At 38.8% G+C, this 27236-nt stretch overlaps 1 protein-coding gene across 2 annotated transcripts in view; it reads right to left on the bottom strand.

The window, feature by feature from the left end:
- Window positions 1–20408, bottom strand: part of FRY (furry homolog (Drosophila)) — a 137672-nt gene extending 117264 nt beyond the window's left edge. Inside the window, exons 1-2 of one of the 2 annotated variants that reach the window (XM_009085085.1) lie at window positions 20127–20408; window positions 14954–15153 (exon numbers count right to left, since the gene is read on the bottom strand). In XM_009085085.1, coding sequence (XP_009083333.1) covers window positions 14954–15153; window positions 20127–20187 — 261 coding nt within the window. In that variant the 5' untranslated portion in view covers window positions 20188–20408. Of the gene's footprint in view, window positions 1–14953; window positions 15154–17422; window positions 17454–20126 lie in introns of those variants that run through there. The other variant, XM_009085093.1, reaches the window with a different exon arrangement.
- Window positions 20409–27236: the final 6828 nt, after the last annotated feature.

Raw genomic sequence — 27236 nt, 5'->3', positions numbered from 1 at the left:
TTCCCTCCTACAGGCGACTACACCTCCCAAACCATGGTATGTTGACCTAAAGAAAGATCTCACAGGCCATGCAGCAGACTTGGTCACGGCAGAAGGCAGCCCTGGGATGGAGAACTGCCAAGGACACCTACCAATAGCCAGAGAGGCTTCTGCTGCCATAACTTCTCAATGTCTCCAGTCTAGAGCTTCAACTGAGGCCTTTTTCTTCCCTTCATCATTTCATCCCTTCATCTACTGCTGTTCCCACCACTTCCCCTCCCCTCATACTCTTGCCAGGCAGCAGCTGCTGCTGCAGCTGTCTCTGCCTCTTTCATCCCTCTGTTTGGGTCACTGCAGTTGCTTTTTCTCCTTTCCCTTTCCCCCTTTCCTTTCTGCCTGCAGCCACTGCAGCAACAGCTTGGCCTGGATGGACCCAACCTGACCCTATGCAGACAAGTGTCTTTGCACATACCCCCCCAGTACTGAGGGAAGGGTGACCACATCAGAGCCACTCATCATACCCCTGCAGATGGGGCAACAACCACAGCAGATTTTATTTTGGGCTTGGAGGTTTGAGAAAACTCAGAGTAGAAGTTATTAGTATTTACTTTATTACTAATGATGAATGTTGAATAGATAATGAACTGAATAAAGATAAAGGGCCAGATACAAATGCGGGCTTTGTTGTCTAAGCACTCCTGAAATATAAAAGGATGTTTGCTTGCATGATGAGGGCAACAAGTGACCCTGTCAGGAAGACACTGCTGAGTAAATTCAAAGACAGCTCAATTACGTGCAGGTGCTTCAATTGGCCTTTTCGAAACAGCAATTTTTCTCTATGCAATATGCAATTTCTTTTCATCTACTGTATACAACTTGCCTATTCTATACCACTTAGTTCTAATATCCTTACAAATCTTACAATTTCATTTAATGCAGTATTTTCAACATTGTTGCTACCACAGCTACTACATAAAATATATTTATACTCATGGTAGGTATCTTCATTATATATAAAGGTTCAGGACTTACAAAGACAAAGTTAAAATGTGTAATAAAGTGAAACTTAAAAGTTTTTTAAAAATCTTAAAACTGTTCGTAGCCCTCAAGGTACTATTTTATGTTTGTTTTCTTGCAGACTGAATTCAGAAATGGTAAAGAGGCCCTTTTATATTATAAGTTGACTTATTTGAATCTCTGCAGCTATACTACATTCTACAGAAATGTCTTCCAAATCTTGGATGAATAGGAAGGCTGAATTTGGAGCCAAAGCCTACAACCACAAAATATGAATAAAGAAAATCTTGACTAACATGAAAGAGCCCATAGCTTTCTGGACTACAAAAAACATCAGCAAAATTTCAGAAGAATGGGCTCTCAATAGAAACATTTCCATTTTTAATCACTAAGCTAAACATCTTTATTTCTTCTTTGAAGCGCTGCCTTCAATTGCACACTCTGTAGTTGTTCATGCTGGAAATTCCCAAGGTATGAACATGTCAGAGATAAACAGTAAAGATCAGCAAAGACAGTTTTGTAATTAAGATTTGAAGGTATTGTTTCTCAATTAAACCATCTAAACTTTTTTGTGTCACCAATGCTTACAAAACAAAATGGCCACCTAACAATTAATTTCCTTCCTCTGTCTCATTGCTGTTGGGAAAATATCAATGTAATATAATAAAATAAAATATGTTAAATATTCAGTGCCAAATGCATATTTTATCACGTTTGCATGCATCAACTAAACACAGTATTTATAATTTATGCAAAAAAATAACATATCAGCCAAACCCTCCATTCACCCAGGCACACTAAAACAGCTCTCCAAAGACTGTCAGCTACTTTTAATGGTTAATATATTAACGCTTTTTCAGGGCTGCTACACAAATATAATTGGGTAAATTTACACAGGAATAGCCACCTGTCACAGAACTGAGTGTTCAGGGAAACATAAAAACAAAAGGATGTTGTAGTGCCTATTAAGCCTCACTATGTCACCATGTTATAATGATATATAATTCCCCTTTAAGCTCTTTCCCCCTTAAAGCTATTTCTAACCTCAGCAACCATTAGGCACGTTAGTCCAACTGAACTGTGACAGGCTACTGTATTACTACCCATCTTTTCTTTTTTTTTAAGAGCATGGAGGATGAAAGGGTATTTTTACACAAATTTTAACTTGCACTCCACACTAAAAAGCAGCAGCACATACCCTACTGAGTAGTCTGCTGAGATGGAAGACTCATCGAAAAGAAACAGCAGAAGAATGGACCTTTGCACATGAAACGGAGTAGACATAGACCACATCCAACTACTACAGCTACAACATACACAAAATGCATGTAAGCACAATCTAAGGAACCAAAAAACCCCCAAGTGTAATTCTTTCCTACTTAAAATGAATCACCACATAAACCCCTTTCTTCCCACCTCTAAATTAACAGCTTTGTCTTATATTTCTCTCTGCAGAAAAGTAGTGTTTGTAGCAAAAGGTCTGCTCCAAAACATGCTAATTAATTTTTTTGCCCATTGATTATTCTGTACACACAGACACTGGAAAACATATCACTGTCAATCTTGCACTCACATGGTATGTAAACCATGTTCTGTATCATCTAGGAGAAAATGCCATTAAGTAAATTTGCTTCTGAAAGCTGGGCAGGCAAAATTTCAGAGGAACAGCTACCCTTCAGATGCAGCTAACCTACCAGCCAGTTGCCCCTGTGTCCTAGGTTACAAAGTAGGGTGTAACCAATAGTATGTATTCTATTATCATCCTCACAAGCTGTTAAAGCAGGTGGGGCAGTGCTCATTATCTCCTACCATGACTCAGCCCTGCTAACTCCCTCCTCTGTTTAATGGGCTGTCAAGGATACACCTCGTGACTCACAGAATTACATCATCCCATTGTGTGATGCTTCACCCCAGGGAGAGGAGCCAAGCATTCCCACATGGATATAATCTGATGTTTGGCCCGGCACAGGAAGCCCTTACCTACTGAATTCTCAGAGGACAAGAGCTACAACTGGACCTTCAGTTTTTTAGTCCGTTATCTGCGGGACCACTGCTCCAACAGACCCATCACACCAGGAGGACTGCAGCCACCATTTAATAGGACTACTACCAACACCCTGACTGACAGGGTGTCAGGTTACTTTCTGACTCTGTCAGTGGTTTCTTTTTGTAGTGTTGCATTTGTGGACTTTATTTTGTTTTTCCTATTAAATTGTATTTCTGACTTGGAGTCTCTCACTGGTTTGCTTTCAAACAAGCACACTCTGAAATGCACAGTTTGTCCGCCTGGTCCTGGCCTCCACTCCAGCTGTGTGCTCCTGCCTCCTCCCTCCCAGAATGGATCTGTGCTGATCCTGCACTGAGCAGGTTCATGAAGCTCAACTTGCAAGCATTCACTTCAGTCTTGCCCTTTCAAGAATGGATATAGAACAGTCCATGGCCCTGTAAAAAAAGCTTTTGTACTGAAAACAGCTCTGAACTTCTTGGGATATTATCTTCATCTCCTTCATCTCCCGTTTACTTTTTTACTATTTGAGAATTACCACCACCACCCCAGGAAGTCTAGTTAATTTATACCTAAGCAATGAAGAGAGCGAAGCTTTTTCACTGAGAAGGATAATCTGTTTACTCTTACAGCCTCTCAAATGTCTCCCACCTGGAACTTCTGTGAAACAGGCAATTAGTGTCCTGTTTTCATAACTGTTCTTTGCAAGTCAGCAGGTCCTCATGCATAAGCACATAAATTATCAGTTCAGTGGATGACAAGAGAATCTTTGATTTCTTTTGTTGCTCTGCTCAGCATCAATTAGCTGCTAGACGCTTCTTTTAAGAGACTGTGTCAGTGACCATGGTACACAGTTAGCAAAATAAACAGAAAAGGAGATTTCCCTTATTAACCTTCGAAATTCTAAGCACACACCACCAGCAAATTCTAAGGACAAACATAATAAAAAGCTTCAAGAAAACACCACAACTTTGCATAAGACAAAATTATAGACACCCAAAATGTTAAAGAAAACTCTGACGGCTTCATGTAACTGTTGAAAATTAAGTAAAAGAAAGCAATGCTAATTGCATATGATATTTCATACAGAGAAAATAAGTATATTTCAAGTGGCTATGAAATATATGTTAAAATAGGCTACATCTCAAAAAAAAATTATTTTGGCAAGCTCAGGTCAAAAACCTACTTGTCATTACAGTCAATGCACAAAAATAAAGAAAGGTGCATGTTTAGAAGAGAGGCTCAGTATTACTCAGTCTATTCCTTCTACATGTAATTGCTCTGGGTTGTTTTGTAACAGCTCTTCTGTTCCATTCACATGGAAAAAGATGAGCCCAGTACTGCTGTACTGCAGAATACAAAACTGCAAAGAAAATATCCCTTCAGCTTCAGATACAGGTTTTCACTCACTGGCTCTGACTCTTGCCTCTGGCATCCTTATCATGTACTACTCTGACTTGGTGATAGTTTATGTCATCGCATCAGGTATTACAGGCTAATTTTTGTCTGATTAGCACATTCTCTGCAAAAGGCATCTTTTACCTCTGCTGTCTACCAAGAAAATGAAAATGTGGGCACTCAGATTTTGGTCATGATGGTGTTTAAACTGAAGCAACTGATATATAAGAAAAGTGGCCAAACAGGCCACTGATTTTCAGAATACTCCACAGAAGTAAATTTCAAGCAGCCTGAAGACAGAGGCAAACTCACTGAATTAGAAACTGCTGATAGGTGCACAGAGCAGAAACTAGCACTGAAACATTCCAAAAATAGCACGGAACATAAAAAACCCAACTCACACTCAAAAAAAAAAAAAAAAAAAAAACAAAAACAAAAACAAAAAAAAAAAAACACCACCAAAAAAAACCCAAAAAAAAACAGAAAAAGAGTTTTCATTTTCTCAGTTACCTTGAGCAAACAACTCAAGGACAGTGACATTCTTACCTGAGCTTTAGTAAAATTCCCAGACATGCTCTCCACTCAATGTTGACAATAAACATTCACAAACTTTAAAACTTTAAACAAAGGGTAAGTGCTGTTACAGATATATAACTGCAAAAAACCAACAAAAACCTAAACACAAAAACCCCAGGAAACCCAAACAACAAAATCTCAGCATTTTTATCTTCTGGAATATTTTCCATTGCAAAGTAAGGTGCTTAACTGTAGGTAGGAAGTAAAAAAGTTCATTTTGCTATGGTATTTTAGGCCCCCCAAAGCTGATGGCTACTAGTAGAAAAGAAATATTCTGAATTTGTGCTTTTGTAAAGCCTGTAAAGTTGAAAGGAGTACTAAGGATAACTTTCCTGAAATATGAGGTGGACTCTAGAATGAGTGAGAAAGGAAATTTTGTTGACTGTTCACAGCATTTTTCTTTAACAGGAATGCTTTTTCAAAGCTGTAACTTAAGGAACACACCAAAGTCCTCTGTCTGAACACATGTAAATTGTAAGGTGCGTTAGTATCATAACACTATCCCTTGGTTTTCTCCGATTTTAATTACTCCAATACTAGAGTGTACAAAAAAAAAAAGAGGCGAATTTTATAACCTGTGAGTCTGATAATTTTAAAAAGAGCACTTGGAAACAAACTGTGGACATTTAATGGTGATACCATAATTCCACCATAGACCTGTGTCAGTAGATTAAAAAATTCCTATATAAGAAGATAGAAATTTATTAATTGGAACTTAATGTGCTGGGGCAGGGACTATATTAAGTTTAGTGGCATCTGCACTTATGATGAAAATTCAAGAAGGACCATGATGTACAGCTTGGGGAAGGATTATAAAGTTAATTTAATGGATTAACTAAAACAGTGCTAATTGAATTTGAGGTACAAGATCAAGTTTGTTAGTAGTCCCAAGTCCAACTAATGGTTTACATGGGTTAAGTTTGACACAAGGAATATTCTCAATTTCTATACTGATAATCAGTTACTAGAGATTCAGTGATTTACAAACTTTTAGAGTTTTTGACTAAAGTGGTATCTGATTGTAAATCCAAATAGTAAAAAAAAAAAGGTAAATCACTTTAAGTCACTAATTGCTAAACTAAACTGGTATCAATGAAATAAGAAAGGCCTGTTATAAGAAGCAGCAATAATACACTGTTGTGGAGCTGGAAAACAACATGGCTATGACATTGCAAAGCCTGACTGCAGCAAGACACACACAACCAACCTTTTTCTTTCTTATATGATGAATGTTCTTCAAGGAAAGCAAGATATATAGGATTCTCTTCTCAAAAACTATAGAAGTAAATACAGATTTCTTCTTCTGTTCTTTGTGCTGAGAGCCCCTACAATGCAGTTTCATAAAACTGTTTCTCCATAATAGGAACAAGAACATACTCAAAATACAGACACCAAATCAAGCTATACTCAGAAAACCACTATTTCCACCTTGCTCTCAACCCAAAGTCAGGAAGAGGCTTTCTGGAGACATGTTCTACTAACTAATGAAACTTTGTATAAGGTCTCAGTCCAGAGTGGCGTCATAGGGCACAGTATGAGAGTCCAAGATCTTTCATCTATGAGCTAGTGAGACTGGAATAAACATGATGCTCTGGAAAAGCACTTAATACAGTGATTTGCATGTAACTTATTTTTAGCATTCTAAGAACAATAGACAATGGAGATCTAGAATTCCAAGTCCACATTAAGACCTCTGCATGGAACTGCTATTCAAAGCCCTGTTTCAGCTATTTACCAAGGGGGTTCAGCTAGGTGATCTTCATCAGAAAATATATGCATTTTTTAAAAAATAATGCAACGGTATGCATATAATAAACACCTCCAGGAAAAGAAGGTTTTTGTGGCAGCAGACTGCTGTGAAATAGGAACACTGAAAGACACAGTGGTGAATTAAATAGATTTAGAAGACAAGTTACTGCAGTCAAAAGTGTGTAACTTCAACAGTACCATTCCCTCTTTCATCTCTGACATTACTTCTGAGAGCTGGCAAAGAGGATGAGAGGGTGCTCTTTCCTGACCTTGATGTACCTTGGTCATTTGGTATATCTTTGTTTCCAAAACAGAGAAGTTAACCAACACCTCAGTCGTATATGCCAAGAGTTTTACACCAATGATTTACGATGAGCAGAGCTATTTTTTCTGTGCAAGAAGGACATGGTAGAAAAATGCAGGAAGCTTTTCTCTCCTGCAGAGAATGGGAAAAGCACAGTTTCCCTCTTGAGCTCAACAGGTTCCCTGAGTTACTATGAGAGTGCTGTCCTCGCCTTCAGTCAAACTTCCTGCCTATGGTGAGAGCAATTCTACAAGTATGGGACCTCAGTTTTCCAAGGAATGGATGAGGTTCCTTCTTGCAACATATTTTTTTCTGGAACTCGTAAAATGCTATAAAAACAGGGAGGTTGGGAAGGGTGGGAAAGTTTCCCACATTTGTGAGCCTTGGGAATGAATCACAGGATTTGTAACAGACTTCTGCCAAAAGGTGCAGCAGAGTAAAATGGGGAATGCCTGTGGATGTAGACATGCAGAATACCCTGTGATGAGACAGGACAGATCTTCTATCAGCTACCAAGTACTGAGACACAGCTACATGAGAGAGAGAGAGAGACTTGTAGTTGTTTCTGATACAGAATTGCCCGTGATCCCACTCTTTTCCCAGTATCTTAACCTCCATGGGAAGCACTAAGCAGGACTTGCTTCAGCTATGGCAACGTGAGCTGCTGAAGGGCTAAGATGGCTTTGCTGATCTAAGGGCACAGCAGGGCTGAACAGCCAGGGCTCCCCACAGGGGCAGTAGGGCAGGGCAGGGTAGACAGGACTTGTCCCACCACCCCAGCCAGAACCCAGACACAGACCCATGAGCAAACCCACTTGGTATGGTCCGTGGCAGGGCAGAGCTGTAGGAGTGGGAGACCAGCACTGCTGTGCCAGGGACTGATGGCCCCAGAACCTGGGAATGGGCCCTGGGCTGTGGGCCAGAGTGGGTGAGACTCAGAGGAGGCCATTAAGGCTCATTAGTGCCCTCAGGGCCCTGACCACTGGTTACCCACTCAGAATAATGTGACCTAATTTAATCAAAGCTATAGGGAGACCTTATCAGTTGATTTGAATAAATATAGAGTTGTAATTGCAGAGCTGCTTCAGGCACAGCAGAAAGCTCTGTAAACAGGAACCACACTCCTCCTAAGCTCCAGACAGCCAGGGGTAAAAACGACAGCTACTGACCCCAGCCATGGTCTGCTGCCTGCAGCCACTGCTGCTTTAATGTCAGGTAGCTACTTGCTGTTATCAACTATGCATCTGTTTTCACAGAACAGACCAAGAGATGAGGAAAGTGTATTTTAAAGTGAACTTGAGAACTATTGCACAGTAGTTAAACTTCCTTTATTTGGGGCTTTCTTGGCTATGTGTTTATCTCAAAGGCTGTACCTCTACCATAACAGACTCATTCTTGGGTGAATTATCTGAAGCCTTTTCCTCCTGGTTACTGGTACTGACTTGACAGACTTTCGAGGAGGATTCCAGGTGCTCTTGCAGAGCTAATGTCAGCCTTACAGTTCTTTTGCTAAAAGTACCATGGCCATAAAAGCCACAGCTTCTACCAGTACTGCATGCCCAGCTCATGAAACAAGACTGTATTGGGTGTTTTTCCAAACTGGGAAGGTAGCCACATGAACTATTTCAGTTTTTCTCATATTTGTCATGCCACCAGATATATGCAGAGTCAAATATGGAATAGTTCAAGCTGTCTGATGTGTAAACTGCATAATGCCAGACTCAGGCCAGGAAAAAAAAGAGCACAAAAATATAAATTTAAAAACATACAGCAATCCTGATGAAGCAGTACCTCACTGACTTCAAACATGACTCTGAAAGCACACAAAGGATGAAGCCGTTGTGAACATATGGAAAGATATCTCTTTAATTAATTGCTACTTATCTGGCAAGAATGCTACCAAAGTACACACTTGATTTTCTTTTGACTTTCATGATGACAGACCAGTGCTAAGATCAGTCTGAGATGACTGTAATATGACTTTCATTTTCTGGATAGTAGTAATGACCAATATCCTTAAATGACACAAAAATATGATTAAGGGCATGTGGTAGGTTCATTGCTATATTTGCAAGCATCAGCCAACATGTGATACAGTGTGACAGCCTCAGTGACCTTGGATTGAATCTCTCTTCCAATGTTAAATCCTCTTAGTGATTTGAACCATCATATGCACCACTGACTATCCTCCAACTATATCCATGCAGCAATGAGGCCCAGAGACAGTGAGCATCCTGAAGAGTATTGCCACTGGAATGAGCTCTGAAGCCTCTAGCAGCATTCTGCCCACACACTCAGCTCTGAAAACCCTGAGAACACTGAGAAAGTGCCTGTTGACATTGCCTGACTCTGAAATGTGTGCTTTTATGGACCTGTATCTAGCTGTCCATGCCAACGACTACGCAAAAAATGTGTCCTTTTCCTTCTCACCACACTGCATCCTGTCTCCATCCTCCTGCACTCCCTGTGATTACTTCTGAAACCCTAAATTCATCTCCTATTCTACCTCTTTCCCAGCTGCACCTTTCATACTCCTTCCCTCAACTGTGTTTCCATTCTACGATATATTCCCTTGAACTACATAGAAGATATCTGACCTGTGACTACTGCTTCAATCACACAAACCTTTCTAGGTCCTTCAGGGAGATAATTCCTGAGATTCAAGATTAGCCACACTAGCTCTATACCGTTCAGTGCCTGGCTTCCTTAGATATAGCTGGGACTTGAATAAAATCTGAGACCAACTATTAGTCTAACAAGTTGACCCTAGATCCAGTCAGTGACCTGCAGGAAAGAAACCCTGCAGAGCTGGGAGTGCTAGGAGATGGACCTCCTCCTGAGGTGAATGACTCTTCATGGTCCTCCAGACTAACTTATGACTGACTGACATAGACCTGCCAACTCAACAAGCCACTTAACACATCCACTGTAACAGATCTGTAGGTCTCCATACAACAGGTTACATACTGGGTAAAGTAAGATGTTGTGGAGATGCTTTCACTTTCTTAACGGATAGGTGAGAGAACAAGCCCCAGCACAGTATAATAAGGCGAGGCAGAATTTCATAGAGAAGCATCTTAAGTACTTCAGAAACTATTACTGAAAGAACAGATAATTATTCTTAATGACTTCCACATTATTTGTCACAACTGGATCAAAAAGAACTACTACATTAATATTTATTTTTATCTTTAAATGCTAAATAAAGAATACAGTAGAAATAAAGAATTATGATACATTAGATACAGAGTTATGATATTATGACCTATGAGCTCCTTAGGGCTGGAATGGACTGCCCACATGCTTTACAGAATTTTGACTAACACTAACACTAGTGGAATAAAATAATTAATTAATGATGAGTGACATAATCCTTGCATGACACAGAGGTGGACAGGGACAGATGACAACGGGAATGCTTGCAGCATTTATAAAGGAAGGGCCTAGGGAGGAGAGTTTCTGTATGGGAAAAAACTATAGCATTTTCAATATATGCTTACATAAAGTTATTCAAATAAAGCTGTGTTCTTTTCAGTTTGTCTGGGCATACATGTACTGAGTGAATAACTAGAACAGAGCAAGGCAGTTTGCCTTTCCATTTTTCCATATTACTTGTCCCTTATAGTAACTACTGCCTGTGCACTGTGAACAAACAGGAGTCCAATGTCCCTGTGTACGCCAAATTATTAATGAGGACTTCAAATCTAAAAAATGTGTAATGCTAATGTGTCTCACTATAGGTGACAACCAAGGAGTTGTCACCTCATGTGATGCAGCTGGAATTTTAGTCCATGTAAAACCGAAAATTCTACATTACAGCTGTGGGATAAAACTGCTTGGTTATTATTACAGCCTACATAAATCTTAGTAGTTACCACAGCCCACACCTCAGAAAACCCTTCTACTTCCTATTCTTCCAAGTCTCTCCTTAGCATATTTCTTCTCTTGCCTAGAGAAAGTAAAGCCTAGACTAAAGCTAACCAGACACCAGCGCCACTCTATGTGTTGGTCAGTCAGTCCTCGCAGTTTACATTATTCTTTCCCTTTCAGAGCGTTCCTAACCTCCTGCTTGGCTGTTATCACCAGCCCTGTTTTGAAATAGATCTATATTTTAATGTCATTGAGCTTCTACAGAAATCTGTGTAACAAATACACTGGTATCAAGCACATTACTGCTTTCAGTTTTTTCCAATGGTGAGATGAAACCTACCTAATAAAAGGAGGAAGTTACAGGCAGAATACATGAATATGCTTATAAACCTAATCCTATACTGAGTAAATTCTGTTGTTGAGTTCAGTATTCAGAGAGATCCTGAATTTAGATAAACTCAGTAAAAGAAGATGCTTGCAGGAGAAAAGCGTAATGAAAGTTTACTAACAGCTAAATTAACCATTAACCACTGTCAATGCCTGTAGCTCACTATGTTTTATCAATGTCTACAGCTGTGTGTAAGTACTGCTGAAAGCTGTATTTAAAGATTAGCCTGATCAGTATGCACAGGATGAATTATTACCCGAAGTGATAATCAACAGTCCTAGAAAGGAAACTGTATTCTGGGTTTTCTCCTTACAGTGCTATGATACATACTTTTTCATTTGAACTGGCAAAAATATTTCCCTGGATTCCTCATTCTAGCATCATTACCACTGCTTGAAAAAATCAGCAGTAATAAAATACCAAATTGTTTCTGCGAGTGAAGCAATGCAGAGATTTATAATATAAATTAATACAAATTAAATATGAATTAAATCAGCTGTGAAAAACAGTCTGCATTAAAAAAAAAGCTTAGTATTTGTTTCAAAGGAGAACAATTATTTACAGAAAAGAAGTAGGAAATTATTAAAGGTTATCAAGAAGAAATTGTTTACGTTTCATTTATGTGAATTTAATTTTATAAACTGGACAATCTGTTTTAATTAAGTCTTCTGTCAAATACTTTCAACTTGGATTAATATAACTTGACAATCTGGGTACAGTAGTTAATCATTAAAAATTAGCCACATAATTGCGAACTTAATATAATTATTGAAATGTTTGTTATATTTCAGAGACCCTAAAAAGGGAGGGGAAATTGACTTGAAATTCCAAGTAAAATATTCTCCAGACAAAGTTAAAAAAAAAGAAAAATCAAGTCTGGAAACAAAAGGTTTCCATTGTGACTTGTTAATGACTTAGCAGTGGATAGCTGACATTAGATTCATGCCTACAAAATATATTAACTGGGGAGTGCGTTTTTGATGATGATCACTGCCAGATCCAGTAACCAAAATGTCAAGTGATACTCAGTGGACAGCCAAGGCAGCAGGAGGAGTAGGTGACATTGCCATCTGCATTCTCTGCCACTTGAATCTTGCTATCCCAGCTGAGACTTCATGGGGCTGCAGGAGGGGGTGGGTGCTATGCCCTTCACTGCTGCCCTACAAAACTGCAAAAACTTTTAGTGCCTTGATAGCACCTGCAGCTTGGGGTGGGACACAAACATGGTTTTCCAGTAGAGTTGTCCAAACACGGTAATTTACGGTTAGGGTCTGTGTACATCACAAAAAAAGGATGGATATATCACATAGGTGTATGGAACCCAAAGAAACTGAAAGAAACAGTCATAAAAACAAAAGCAATGATAATCAGAAAGGATAAGCAGGCAGAATGTGTGTACAAAAAGAAGCATCTAGGTAAAAATATATAACAGTAAGTCTTTAATTTAACCATAGTAACTTCAGAGCTTGAATGTGAGCTAGATTGTGTGATAAAAGAGATGAAAAGGCAACAATATTATAAACAGATCACTTCAGTGCCTCTAAAAGATATCTTAAGTATTCATCACTCATTATAAAATTAAACTGTCATATCTTGTAATGATTTAGAGAATTCAAACCAGAAATACCTCAATGTTGAGCACTCTGCAAGTTTGACTTTCTTTGAAGTACATTTGAGTTTAATTAGAACAGAATCTTCAAAGCACTCACCATTTGACTACCTATTGTGAAAAGAGGCCAAAAGGTAGCTCTGCACCATGAATTTCTAAACTTCGCCTCCCAGATCCCTGGGACTTCCTGGTCACAATTCTAATCAGTAGAGTAGAAATGAGGGAACAAAGCTGCTGAACATCCAGCAGCTACCTCACAAAAGGAGTGGACTTAAATTCTTAGCCATTATTCCAAAATAATTTTTGTCATTTTCCCTTGTCACATCTTTCACTACATCCTAATTATTTCAAGATCATTTTCACTGAGTGTCCATGAAATCCTGCTTACTCATTTGTCACAGTCACTCTCCAATAGCAGCATGCCATGACTTGTAAGTCTTATTAGTTAGAAGTCTTATTAGTATTAATGAGATGTGGGTATGTCATTGAAGTATTGTTAGCGTTGCATGGTTAGACTCCTGTGAGAAATAAGTTCTGAAAATGATGACAAGAAGAAGGTGACATTCCACTCTCTTGCCATATTTTCACATTCTAAATTGAATTGACCAAATAAAATTTCACTGAACAACCTCTGGAATAAGATCAACATTCAGATATACATAGTTTCACAAAGGAACACACAGCAACTCAAAATCATCTTAGCACAAGGTGAAATAGGAATAAATCAGGGTCATTGGTCCATATCTGTGCTTGAAATCTTTCATGAAAATGTAGAGGTTAGTGTTTAACAGTAACAGAGATGCTGCAAGGATATTATGTCCTGGTCTTTTTGTTGTTTTCCTGATCTTGTCAAGCAATTTCACACACATTTTGTTTTAAAATTTTGAAGACACTCCCTGTGCATCACACGGAGACTGGATGGTAATAAATAGCTGCTGGTATTTTACTTTTCTAAAGGACCTACACTATGACTGTCAGTTTATTCTACTTTTTGTGATTTGGAGGGGGCTCATCAAAGAACAAAAAACTAGATTTTTGTCAAAATGTTCCTTACTGCTAGCTTTTTCTGTGTTATCTCCAAATTATGTAAGGTAGTTCTGTCATCTCACATCTACCTAATGTTTCAGATGAAAGCCTGGCAAAACTTTCCAACCATCAAATCCTTCTGAATCTAAATCAAAGCTAAACAGATGCCATCAGAAAATCTTAATTCTACTCTTCAGACAATCCAGACTTGAAAATGGGGAACTGAAGAATTCTACATTGGGATTTATAACAAAAACATCACAAGATTATATAAAAATTCCCTTACAGCACAGAAATAGAGGTTTCTGGTTATTTTTAGGTTGTTATTTTATTTATTTTTACCACATCAGAACTAAAATATTCTTCTTAATCAAACTAACAAGAATATACATAAAAGTGTCTCAAGTTAAAACAGCAGACTCACAGAAGTTCAGTTACGTAACACAGATTGGAACAGACATACTTGTGAGTTAAATTCGCCTGAAATACAAGCAACAATGACTGTTTCACCATGCAGGACCTTGCAATATAGCTCCTTCCTCAAATGCTGCATGCTTTTTCACATCTGGAAAATAGGGCTACAGCACTTTGTTAGATTATGAAATCTACTACAGTCAGACCTAAGATAGGAGCCAGCAGTGCTATTCATTTTCATGTTTTAGCTGAAAATCGAACTATCTTATTTCAGCATTTTCTAATCCATTTTGACTCAAGTGACCGTTCTCCCAGCTCTGAAATTTATGCTGGCTGACACCCCTTCTGCCTCTCAATCCCATTAACACATGCCCATATTGCCAACAGAAATTAAATATTAATTTCTTTTCATGCCACCCCTTTGGCATATCTTTCATACCTCTGTCCTCTCCCACAACATTCTAATTGCCATAGCAGCATATCTTACAGTCTGGGAAACATTATCAAACTCTAATGCAGACTACAAGCAAAAAATTCTTAATTGCACAGCAAGCAAACCTGTTTTTAAAATAAATTCAAAGCAAAGTACATATATATTTAGAGTTTCTTTTAACTCACAAGAGGCTCTGCCATGATGATGCGAATCTTGCGTTCAGCCAGAGTAGTAAAGTTGACAAACAAGCTCTTCAGGACATATTCGCCTGGTTTGCTGTCTGGGTCAACATTGATAGGTAACATGGCTGGAGGTCCTTTTTCTCTCTGTGTACCAGAAACAGGTGGGACAGGTGGCTTGATATATCCGTTACCAACTGGAGAAGCTGAAATGTAGAAAAGAACATTTACTTTTGGGTAATTCAACATGTCTTAACTTTTCCAGGGCGCCTCAATGACCCACTATGTGGTCAAAGCAAAACTGCAGACTAATTGCTAGTCAAAGAAATACACAACATATAAATACAAATTCCATGGTAAAGTACACATAATCTAGACTGGAAAAAGAAATCAAAGATTAAATCTCATGTATTGAAACTGAGAGGTGTTTACTACACATCCATACTCAATCCTATTGTTTTACATGGTAAAACTTACTGATACCTAACTGTTTGAATAACATCCTCATTTCTTATCCTTTACTCGCTGGAGAGATCTGTAACTCGGTCACCAAGTATTCTTTATTGCTATTCAAACTGGCCTAGCCTTTGAGAAGTCAGGAGTCTTGTCTTTTGACTATGGCCAAAAATTATTCATTATGCATTAGTTTTCCTGAAAGTACCAAACTCTACAGTTTCATTTGGCACTTTTAAGATCACGCCTGGAGTATTGTGTCCAGTTTTGTGCTCTCCCATACAAGAATGACATTGCTATTCTGAAGCAAGGCCAAGGGAGGACCACAAAGACGGTCAGGGGCTTATAAGCTTGCTAGATTAGTACAGGCTGAGAGTGCTGGACTGATTCAGCCTTAAGAAGAGAAGGCTATGGGGTGATCTTACTGCAGTCTTCAGCTACCTAATGGAGTATAGCAAAGACACCAATGGAGCATAGCAAAGATGTCAGGGAGCCAAACTTTCTTTGAGCATTGTGATAGGACAAGAGGCAACAGACACTAGTTTGAATGTTCTTGAATTACATATATGGAAAAAAAATTCCACTGGCGTGGAGGGGTGATCAGACAGTGATACATACTGTTCACAGACATAGAACAAACTCCATTCTTGGAGACACTTGAAACTTGACTGGAAAAGACCCTGAGAAACCTCCTCTAGTTAGTGAGCAGAGGTTGGACTAATCATATGCCAGGGATACCTTCCAATCTACAATATCCTGTGAATTCCCCATAACGAGTATCAAGATACTGTGCTCTAGGCTTAGGTTTATTTACTGTTTTTCTGGGAACTGAAGGAAAAATTAATTGAAGCACTACAAACCAAAACCTCATTAATTCAAATACTACCAGTCTACACATAAAAATTCCAAACCAAAATCTTCAGGCTCTGCTCTTATTGGCAATAGAAGTCATGCTTGGCCTTCAGGCAGGTAATGGTAGCACCCTCCCTCTGTTAGCTTTGCCAGAGACTTTAAAACTAGCAAATGAAATACCACTGGCAAGACCAGCCATTATTCACTCTGAATGCAATACAAGTGTCGCAACGCCTGTGAGTGCTGCTGGTGATTGGGACAGAGGTGCTTTAATGCAATACAAACAGTGGAAAATATTGTGAACTAACACCATTATACCATTTCCCCACAGCATTGCATTCCACAGTGTTACACTGTGTGCTGCATCCAAGATGCAAAGACAGAAAGGGAGAAAGAAGAATGAGCTACAATGAGGGAAGCCTCACATCTAATGCCTTTAGCCTTTCCTTTGAGGAACAGAATTGCAACTACAACTGAAAGTAATTGTCGATTATTAATGACGTGATTGTTTTAAGAATAAATGAGATTTTTGACCTTTCCTAAGTACTTTAATACTTCATTGCTGAAAAAAAACGGAAAAACGTAATCCCAAAGACTATTTTATTGTTTGAGAATATTCAAGATGTGGCAGAATCCAACCCCATTTTCATGCATTGAAAAATAAAACCAAAGATGTATTGGAGAAGAGAGAACATGTTTTCCTTTAGGAAAAAAAAAAAGTTTAGAAACTCATTATATGAATGCAACAGAAGATAAAAATGCTTTTCTTCGTGTACCTATTATCCTGCAAGCATAACACATCCATGCTTTCCTTTCTATTGAAAATAACCCCCTGCTTGACGAGGTATGGCATCACTCTTCAACACAGCAGCACCACTTCTCACTGCAACAGATGTTTCCTGCTAGATTTGTTTCCTGCAAAGTTTCACTTGATTTTTGAGGGCAAAAGCATAATCATGAAATCCTCTTGGCATTTTGACTCTTTGCAAAAAACAAAGTGTAGAGAACAGTCCTACATTTACATTACACTAAACTGGTTCTAAAAATATACGGTTGTTCTGACCAATAATCTACTTCAAAGTAATGAAAAAAAGAGCCACCAGAGAAGACTGTAAGTGCTACAGCTCTTCTGTCATCACCTAGGCTCTCCTAAAGTTTAAGCATGAAGACAGTGGGATGCAAAGGATCAGATGCAAATTTTTATGGACTATCGAATATACTAGGCAGTGGAAATTTCTCCACAAATAGCTTCAGGAAAGAGTCAGACAATATTTTTACAATCATGCATATATTCGCCAGAAGCGTGGTTTGCACTGGCTCACATCTATCCATGAAATCAGTTTGATCGCCAAGTGCTCAGTCAGGAAAATTTTTTTGTGAGCAGTGAAACCAATTTTCTTAAGGATTTGAGTCCTTTGTGCAGTAAAAGCCCTGTCCTGCCCACTGTCATGCTGCTGAGCTCCCCAGCCGTTCCCAAGCGCCCTGCGGAGCGCTGTGCCCGGGCTGTGCCGGGCTGCCCGCCAGCAAACTCTGCCAAGCACAACACGCCGGGGCTGGGTCGCACACCGCTCTCGGGACAGCCAGCCATCCCAGGCTCCCTCCTGAAGGAATCTGTAGGAATCTCATCAAACACAAACCTGCCTTCTGTTCCTCGCGCAATTTTGGTTTAAACCGGCTACTAAGTTAAAAATTTTCTGGGAAGGGATGCACAGGAGGGATGGAAGGCAAGTGGGCAGGTGGTGTGTGAGATGATGCACACCTCACGTTAAGGGATGCACAGGAGGGATGGAAGGCAGGTGGGCAGGTGGTGTGTGAGATCATGCACACCTCACGTCCTTATGAAATTAAGAACCCTTAGCCATGCTACCTGGGAGCTGCTACCCTTATCTTCAACTCCTGTGGCATTCAGCCAGGATTTTGAGACTGGAATTTAAATCCAATAGTCATTGTTAGTAGGAAGCCTTTTAACAGTGATTCTGTTAGGTTTGTGACAGGCTGATCTAATTTTTTGCCCCAAACATCTAACTGAAAAATCACTTATTTGCACACAATTATCTGTGAGATTTGCCAGAGCACTAAAAATCTTTATTCTAGCTTTTCTCTGAAATACAGGTCTGTACAGTCTTTCTCCTAAATAGAGAAAAAGCATATCCTGGGGGTGAACATCTATCATTGCTATAGCAATTACAGCAGTTACAGAAATGACTGACATATGACACTGATTCAGTTCAAAAATTTAAAAGACCATTTTGTAGCTGCTAACTCCATTTAAGCTTCTCCAGTGTGAAAGCTAACACTGCCGACAGTGTGAAGGTTCAGAGTTGATCACAGGTTGATCATGAACTATTATATACAGGTTTGGCTTTCTAGAGCATCTTTTCAGCTTTATCATCTCGAGCATTTGCATATGCTTGATATTTGCATTGCAAAAATCTGGCCCAGTGACAAGACTATCACTGACATCTATACTGATAATGTATGAGCTTTAACAGAATATAGGTTTTATTCCTAGGCTGAGAGCCCTATAAAACTCCTTAAAAAAGAAGCAAAATATAAAACTGAAAATCAAGACCTCAAAATTTAAGAAATAGCTGCACTAAAGTCCTCCCTGATTGGTCCCTTTATGTTGACACATTATAATGTGGGCCTCAAGAATAGAAACAAAAAGGCTGTGCCTGGTTTTGCCACCTATGCCAGTGAAACACTGCGCCATTAAGTAAAAGGCATAACCTTAGCATGAGAATCACCACATATAGTTTGTATGGGTTTATGAAGAAGATACCTGGGGCAGGCTGAGTGGAAGGAAGGGGTTATACTCAATTTGAAATATTGATTTCATTGACAAATTTCATTTATACTACCTGACTTCGAAATAATACTTGTTATGCAAAGACAACTACCAGAACAGACCACAGAAGCATTAAGTTTGAACCCCTACATATTGTAGGGTACTGGTCACCAAGCAAGTACTGCATTAAGATAAACCATTCACCCAGAGAAAAATAGCTTATTCCCCAGGAGAATGAACGGTGATGTACATGCAGGAGACCGTGGTAACCCTGATGCCTCAGGGCTCTGCAATAGCAGGGAATCTAGAGATAAATTTTAGAAAGTTATGTGCATATTTAAAGCCCCTATTTTCCTAATGGAAAATCTGCAACAAAAACAACTGTGCTTGATCAACTCTAAGATGTCTGTACCATTTTGGGGTGAAATTCTGTCCGAAATCCATTTTCTTCTTTCCAACATGTTCCCTATTTTTCCATTACAAGTGCAATTTTGAATTGTACTCTTTTCCTAGAGAATATTTTCATTTAGTTCACTCTAAAACCATAATATTTTCTCAATGTTATATATTTTTTAAAATTAAAAACAAGGAGTAAATATGGAGGTAACAATGCAATATCACACATGGTTGCCATCACAACCATATACTACTGCCACAGAAAGGCTTACTGGCATAAAAACACTGCTGAATTTTTGCCTGTATTGGTCATTTCCCTGATCAGAGAAACAGTTGGAAAAAAAGCACAGGAGTTTTAGCACACACACGTGGTCACAAAGCTGACAATGGGAATGACTACAAAATTAAATTATCATAAGAGTCTCTGCACTATGCTATTATCTGCACTACAGGTATTTTTCAGAAAGCTCTAAGAGGAAGCAAAACAACTGAACGATCATAATGCACAAGTCAAGAGTCTGTGCTACACAGGATACAACTTCAGCCATACACAGTTACTGAATTTTCTGTATCTTTAAGCAGACAAAACAGAGGTTGCATTTTTTTTAGCAAACTCTGTCAAATTTACACTTTAGCAACAATGAACAAACTAATAACACAAACATCTATTTACAGCATTTTCATACCTACCGAGCCCCTTTATAAAGCCGACCACGCTGGATTTTCTCCAACATGCTACTGTAATATCCATGAGCCTGTGAATACCTGAAATGTTCCACTCCTTCAGTTAGAAAAGTTAGAATCCTTTTCTAACTAAAATCGAAGAATAAATTAGTTGTTTCATAATCCTGTTTCACACTTCCTCACTACTTGTGAGGAAGACATTTCTTTCGGTTTCTTGCATTAGTTTCTTAATAGACAAATGCTGAAGATCTACAATGTGTGAACTAGGGCAGGCCTCCGGATCAGCTCAGCCTTTCCATAACCAAAGGGGTAATTTTTAGCTTCAGCATATGATGATGACCACTCACGGAGTGGCTGCATGTCTATATTTATCCACAAGTACATACTATGCTGCCAGATCAGTGAAACTACTTCAGGCACTCCAAGAACATGAGACAGGATAATGGAGTTCGACATAAACAAACCATGCATATCAAACACACATATTACCATACAATCCAAGCTGAAAGCAATTAGTATAGAAATGCAAAGCACACAGACAACACAGGATGGGTTTGGTTTTGTAACTAAAGTCTTTTGGTTGAAAGTACAAACAGTTGAAATTCCTTGCGATAAAACCAACCCAGTATCTTGTCTTTACCCATGCCAAGAGTCAGTGAGAAACCACATATCCTTATGGATAACTGTACATCTGCTCCAATAACTCTTAAGAAAATTTGCTTTGTTTTAAAACTGCAATATTAAAAAGAAAACACATTATTAAATAAAGCATGAAGAATTTAATTTACAAGGGTATAGTACATGTGCCAAGGTTACCAAAAGGTGACTTTTTCACCCTTTAAAGGAGAATATTCCCAGTTAATTCAAGCTTGATAGACAGAGAATAAAAAAGAAAACTTCTGCGAAAAAAAAAACAAGCTAAAAGTCTAGCAGATCCATTTTTATCTTGGTGAAAGAAACTGCAAGATTCCTAAGGCAAATGTTATTCCAGCATATTAGTAAGATGTGTAATAGCACTATTTTAATGTAAGCATTGTTTTCTTAATTCATTTGCATGTTGACAAGGTTATGATAGGTCAAAGGTTGGACTCGATGATCTTAGAGGTCTTTTCCAACCTAAATGATTCTATGATTCTGTTCACAACCACATGCTTACCTAAATATAGTTTAAAAGTTATTAAAATGAATGTAAGAAAACCTGATTATAAGGCCTATAGCTATTTCTAAGATCCATATAAAAGCTACTGTACAAATCTGCCATAAGCAACAGCACTACAGACATAGATTTCCTTTCTAGTGCTGGAAACCATTTACACCTTCAACTGTAGTGTTGCACTTCCAACATGCATTCTCCCAGGGATGGATAGGTCTGTAATAACCTTTTGCATATGTATGTCCCAGGCAGAGAGTATTGACTGTGGAGCTTAGATACTACACTAAACTGAACACACTGCTGCAAAGTTTCCTCTATTTTAATAAAAAATGTAAAATAAGCAGTAAACAAAACATGTAGGCAAATAATCATATTGCATGAAATTGATTCCCTGTGAAAGCTCATTTCCCTCAAGGTGAGACAATTCCTTGCAGTGAAAAACTCCCTCACTGACAGCAGCAGGTAGACACAGACAGTAGATACAGGCACATACAGAAAATGAGAATACGACAGACTATATGAAAAAAAGCGCTCAAACATATTCTCCCTCTTAGTAGAACAAGGCTGTCTTCAAAAATACACTTATTGGAAATCTCAGTAAATATGTATTTTAAAACTCTAGACTCGGAAGGCTCTGTTCAAGCAATGACTGGGAGAAGACACTTGATCATTCTGTATTGCTGTCTTGACACAAGAACGTGCCATAAAAATATCCCAACTCATCCTGACTTTCAAAAGCCTATTTAACGCAAATAGGCTTGTCTTCAAGAAGAGTTACTTTGGTTGACCAATTAGAGAGATGGTTTGCAGTGCAACACAGATAAAACCCAAACAGTTACATGCAAAACAAAAGTCTGGAAATCCCTATGCCAGAGGAAATACTATCTAGTCTAGAAGATAAAATGAGACAGTGAAGTCAGTGGGGAAAAGTACAAAAGAAGTTCAAGATTCTGGAGTAAAATGGCTCATTCTGAAAACAAGTCTAAAGGGAATAACAGATTTGGGAGGATGCCCAATAAAGTGTTGAGATGACCTCAGCTCTCCCACTTGGATACCCTCAAATACTTGATTATGCTGAAACTATAAGGGAGAAAAGGCTAATTTTTAAATTTCAGATTCCTTCATGTCTTTAAAGAGACATGCCTCAGTAGAGACATTTGTGTAAAATAGCATGGGGAAGAGAAAGTGAGGGGATATCTTCAGTGATAAAGGTACTCTAGGACTTGGTCACTGACTTAACTGAGATGAGACCAACATTTAAAATTATTTCTGTCTGAGGACTTAGTGGAAAATGCTGTTACCAGGTTTAGATATATTTCTTCCACTCTTTTCAGAATACTTGCAGCACTACAGAAGATAGTTCCAAATACAGTAGCCTTGGCTGGACAATCCTTGTCCAAGCTTTCTATTTCTTTTACCATAACGATAAAGTGTAAATTCTACATGAACTCAAGGAACAGCAAAGCCAGAAAGCAGGAGACTAATTAGGGCATCCACTAAGAAGTGGCAGAGTTGCCAATGAAATGCAAACTTTGGCCAACCCACACGCTTGTCACTCTTCAGTTAATTTCCAGGATCTTCAGGGATGTTATAAAAACCAAATCATGTCATATCCTCAGCGAGACTGAACATTTCAGGACATAAAGGTAACTAACTCTGTGTAGTAAAACCATTTAGGCCTCCCCTAAATCCAGGGGTGGAAAATGATTTGCAGATCAGAGTCTAAGAACAAGTCCCAGATGTGACTTTCTTAGCAATCAGATCCAATCTGATCCTCTGCAGGATAGAAACAAAACGCAGCATCCATGAAAATAAGAGTATGGCCACTCAGCAGGCCTGATGGATGCTAAAATACCACTTGTGGGGAATACTCTTCTCTGTACGTCTACAAAGAGCACAAATGTTCATTCCACTCAGAGTTGCCTATGAAGCAGTCATCTCCTGAGATGAACCCCACTAGGAAATAATCAGCTTAATACAGATAGCTTTGCCCAAGCTCAGGGAAACACTAGAACAGGCCTTACACACACTGACGGATCTTAGCTGAGATGGATGTGGTGAAGTGCCTGTTAGCTTTGAAGTCAAGGATCTTGATCAGCCTGGTACCTGCGAAAGGCTGTTGGTTTGACTATATTAGCCATTAGCAACCTTCTGGCCCTCACATCCCAGCTGCTGGCAGGTAGGTGTTAAGCTCTGTAATCCTCAGAGGAACACTGCAATTCTGTGCAAGAGAGGGGTAATTGATGCAAAAGCTTGTAAAGGAAAGCAGTGACTGGAACACACTTTCTCCTCTTGCATATGCAGGGGGTTCAAGAATGATGACTGGCAAAACAAGCAAGCAAACAAACAAACAGGAAAGCCTGTCATATGTGTCCGTCCATTTTCTAAAGGCCTTTTCACTGACTTGGCAAAGCTCCTGGTAACTCTGATCTGGTAAGATGCAGACTTTCCCTCTCTCTTTCTCCTAAATGGCAGGTCAGGGCTTGAGCAGCTCAACAATGCTCCCTGAGTTCTTATCTGAGATCCTTGCAAGACATCTGAGTGAGGCAGGAAAGCAATTCTCCTTCCTGTCCATTCTCTTTGTTTAGCATTTATTTTTCTGCTCCTTTTGCTCCCAATCTTTATTGTCTTGTGTACATATACCACCATGGTGAAGATACGTGGGAATCTACACATGTGACATAAAGATTTTTAGCTGCGCCAATTCTAGAGTTTGCTTGGTTCATTATGAGATTAAGGACTGAAAAAGCTAAATGACATGGAAAATCTTGTGGACAATCTCAAAACAATTTTCACATTTGAGTGCTTCATTTAGGGGTGACTTGTCACTAAAGGAAATATCTGTGTTGCTTCTGATGAGATCCAAATCAAACAAAAATACTTCTTGTTGTCTGTGTTTTATATGGTAATGACATGCTGCCTCTTTGAAGGCTGACTTGAGATTAACAATATAATTTCAAAAGATTTCAAAATCCTGGTACCTTTTCCACATAACTTCAAAAGGTGTTTTTTTAATCTTTTCCAGTTATTCCAAAAGTAAAAACTCCAAGTAAGGGTGAAAAGATATTTCCAGATGGGTATATTTTTAAAAAAAAATTTAGAACAAAGAAATGGTTTATTTCTGAAACCATATCAGAATTTCTTTGGGCTCAAATAGCACTTAAAAACCATTTTATTTTAAATAAAGACAATAATACTCCTCTTTTACACTTTTTCAGGTACTAGGGGAAAGGCTAGTTTCCACTTTGGTTTTGCTGAATCAGAAAATAGCTTCCTATAAGATTTTTAAACAGATGTTTTGTTGCATTTGCTTTCCTTTTCAGTGACAAGTAGATGGATACATTCCTGTCATTTTGTGGTTGATGGGTGTTAGCAGAAGAATTATTTTTGGGGACTTTGGAAAAGTGCCAAGGAAGCACAGGCTAAAAGAGTGCAAAAGAGAAGTAATAGTTACTTCCAAAAGAGGGACTAGCAAGCAGGGAGGATGTGACCTGCATCTTCCTTCCCTACTGTGCCGGTTTTGGTTGGGGTAGAGTGAACTTTCCTCATAGCTGCTGATATGGGGCTGCATTTTGGATTTGTGCTGGAAACAGTGTTGATAACACAGAAATGTTTGTGTTACTGCTGAGCAGTGCTTGCACAGAGTCAAGGCCTTTTCTGCTTCTCACGCCGCCAGCGAGTAGGCTGGGGGTGCACAACAAGCTGGAAGGGGACACAGCCAGGACAGCTGACCCCAAGTGACCCAAGGGATATCCCAGACCATGTGGCATCATATTCAGTACGTAAAGCTGGGGGAAGAAGGAGGAAGGAGGGGACATTCAGAACTACAATGTTTGTCTTCCCAAGTCACTGTTAGGCATGATGAAGCCTGGCTTTCCTGGAGATGGCTGAACACCTGCCTGCCCATGGAGCGAGTGGCTGCGTGGTGCTTAGCTGCCAGCTGGGCTTATACCATGACATCTATACACTTTCTCTTCTAGACAATATACTTTTCTTTTTCTCCTTAAATGTTTTACAATAAAAATGTCAGTCTGGATAAGATGGGATTTTTAAAAGATAATTAAACTGTTTATTTTTTAATATAGAGAGACATTAAATGCTTGCATCTGAGTCTTATTCCAAAAGCTTCCTCAGATCTTAGAACTGGAACCATCCCTGAATTTTTGTAGTCTGTTCACACTTGCTCTTCCATACCACTGACATGTTGGTTCATGCTGTTAAAAACTCCTGCCGTTCACTGGAATGAAAACTGAATATTTGCTTATGGATGACATGTCTTCTGTGCAATGTACACACACACATATATGAAAAGCCAAGCATGTTGCAATGCACTTGTGCAAACATAAGCAGGATTTTATTACTGATGCACAAAAAGAAACAGACTGTAGCTCATGTCTCTGAAATTGCACAGTCTGAACAGTCCTAGTGACATAACACTGTTCAATGTCTAAGAGTTGATTTCTCAGAGTTGTGCTTATTTAATACCATAATAAAGATATCATGCTTAGCTATGTTTCAAAGTGTAGTACTAAGAAAAGTCTTTAAAACTGCAGTTGCTTTTTTGACTGCATCTACTAATACACCTGATCTACTTTATGGCTGCCTTTTAGGGAAAGCTACAAATTTAGCCACCTACAGACCAAATATTGAATTTAACCTACCCATCCAGGCTCCAAGTAGAGTAAATTAAGAGAGACTGACATTTTTAGGTGATTCATCATACCCTTCTTAGATTCTTAGTTTAAGACAGAATAAATCACTTTCTAGATGTACCTATCACTTGTCAGTGATTACTTAAGGAGAACTGGCAACAAAGATACATATCCAAGGTCATACATGATGCTCTCACTCTTAAATCTGTAGGCTCTTCAAGAGCATCTTACAGGGATTGAATTGCATTGTGGTGCATTTCAGCTGCTGCTGGCTAGAATTCTTACCCTTGCTTGTGTGGGTGGAAAATGAAACAAGACCAGGAGTAAACCAAGCCACAAGCTGGCACTGTGAACTGGCAAGTTAAACCTTCACAAACCAAGAAGACTTTTACAAAATTTTGTGAAGTTTTCTGTGATGAAACCACAGAAGAGATTTCTGTGAATAAAGTCTAACATGAGACAGACATCTGTTCGTGTTTCCCTCTACAGTGGACCTTACAAGGTAACATCTATACAAAGAAAAATGAGAGAAAATATTTTGCAGACAAAATCTGGATTAATAATTATTATCTATGTCTGATTGGATCATTACTGTCATTACTTAATACTAGCTGCAGCAGCACACTCGTAACATTGTCAGTCTTCTATATTATATGCTGTTTGGCCTCTTTGCTTTAGTTTGTGGCTAATAAAAGTCATCTTTTATTAGCCACAGACCATTATGATGCTGTAGTATCTAATAACCCTTTATTACATTACATTAATGATTCTTTCTTTGAAAGTGGGTTCATTTGTTTCTGAGCCACAAACCTAAATGCAAACGTAAATGTTTGCTGCTTGGCTAGACTGAGACTCCAGGACATAAATGCTTCTTGTGGTGACTCTGAAATATAAAACCAGCAGGACAAGATAATGACTTTTACCATCCACATGAGCTCAGTGAAGGTTTTTGAAAGTTTGGCCTGAGTACAGCTGCCTACTGAAAAGCTTTCACTTGAACAGATAAGTGGAGTGCATGGAATTTAGCTGCTGTCCAAGGGACCTTCTGCATGACCAGACAGTTGCAAATACCAAACACAAAATGGACAGGACATTGCTCTCATGCTGGTCAGTGGGCCATGACAGAAAACTCCTTCCATATATTGAAATGTCTAAATGTTTTGGAATAAGTGACTGCTAGAAGTATGTTATTAAACTTGGAGAGGAACAGGCACATATAGAGATGAACTCTGCATAATTTAATTATGAAAATAAAGAAAAAATCCTAAGGTTAACATTTGACTTTTCAAATAAACAGCTTAAATCCTGCAA

The sequence above is a fragment of the Acanthisitta chloris genome, unplaced genomic scaffold, assembly GCF_000695815.1.
Source record: "Acanthisitta chloris isolate BGI_N310 unplaced genomic scaffold, ASM69581v1 scaffold27280, whole genome shotgun sequence".
Lineage (NCBI taxonomy): Eukaryota > Metazoa > Chordata > Aves > Passeriformes > Acanthisittidae > Acanthisitta > Acanthisitta chloris.
This window is presented reverse-complemented; position numbering and strand designations above follow the sequence as displayed.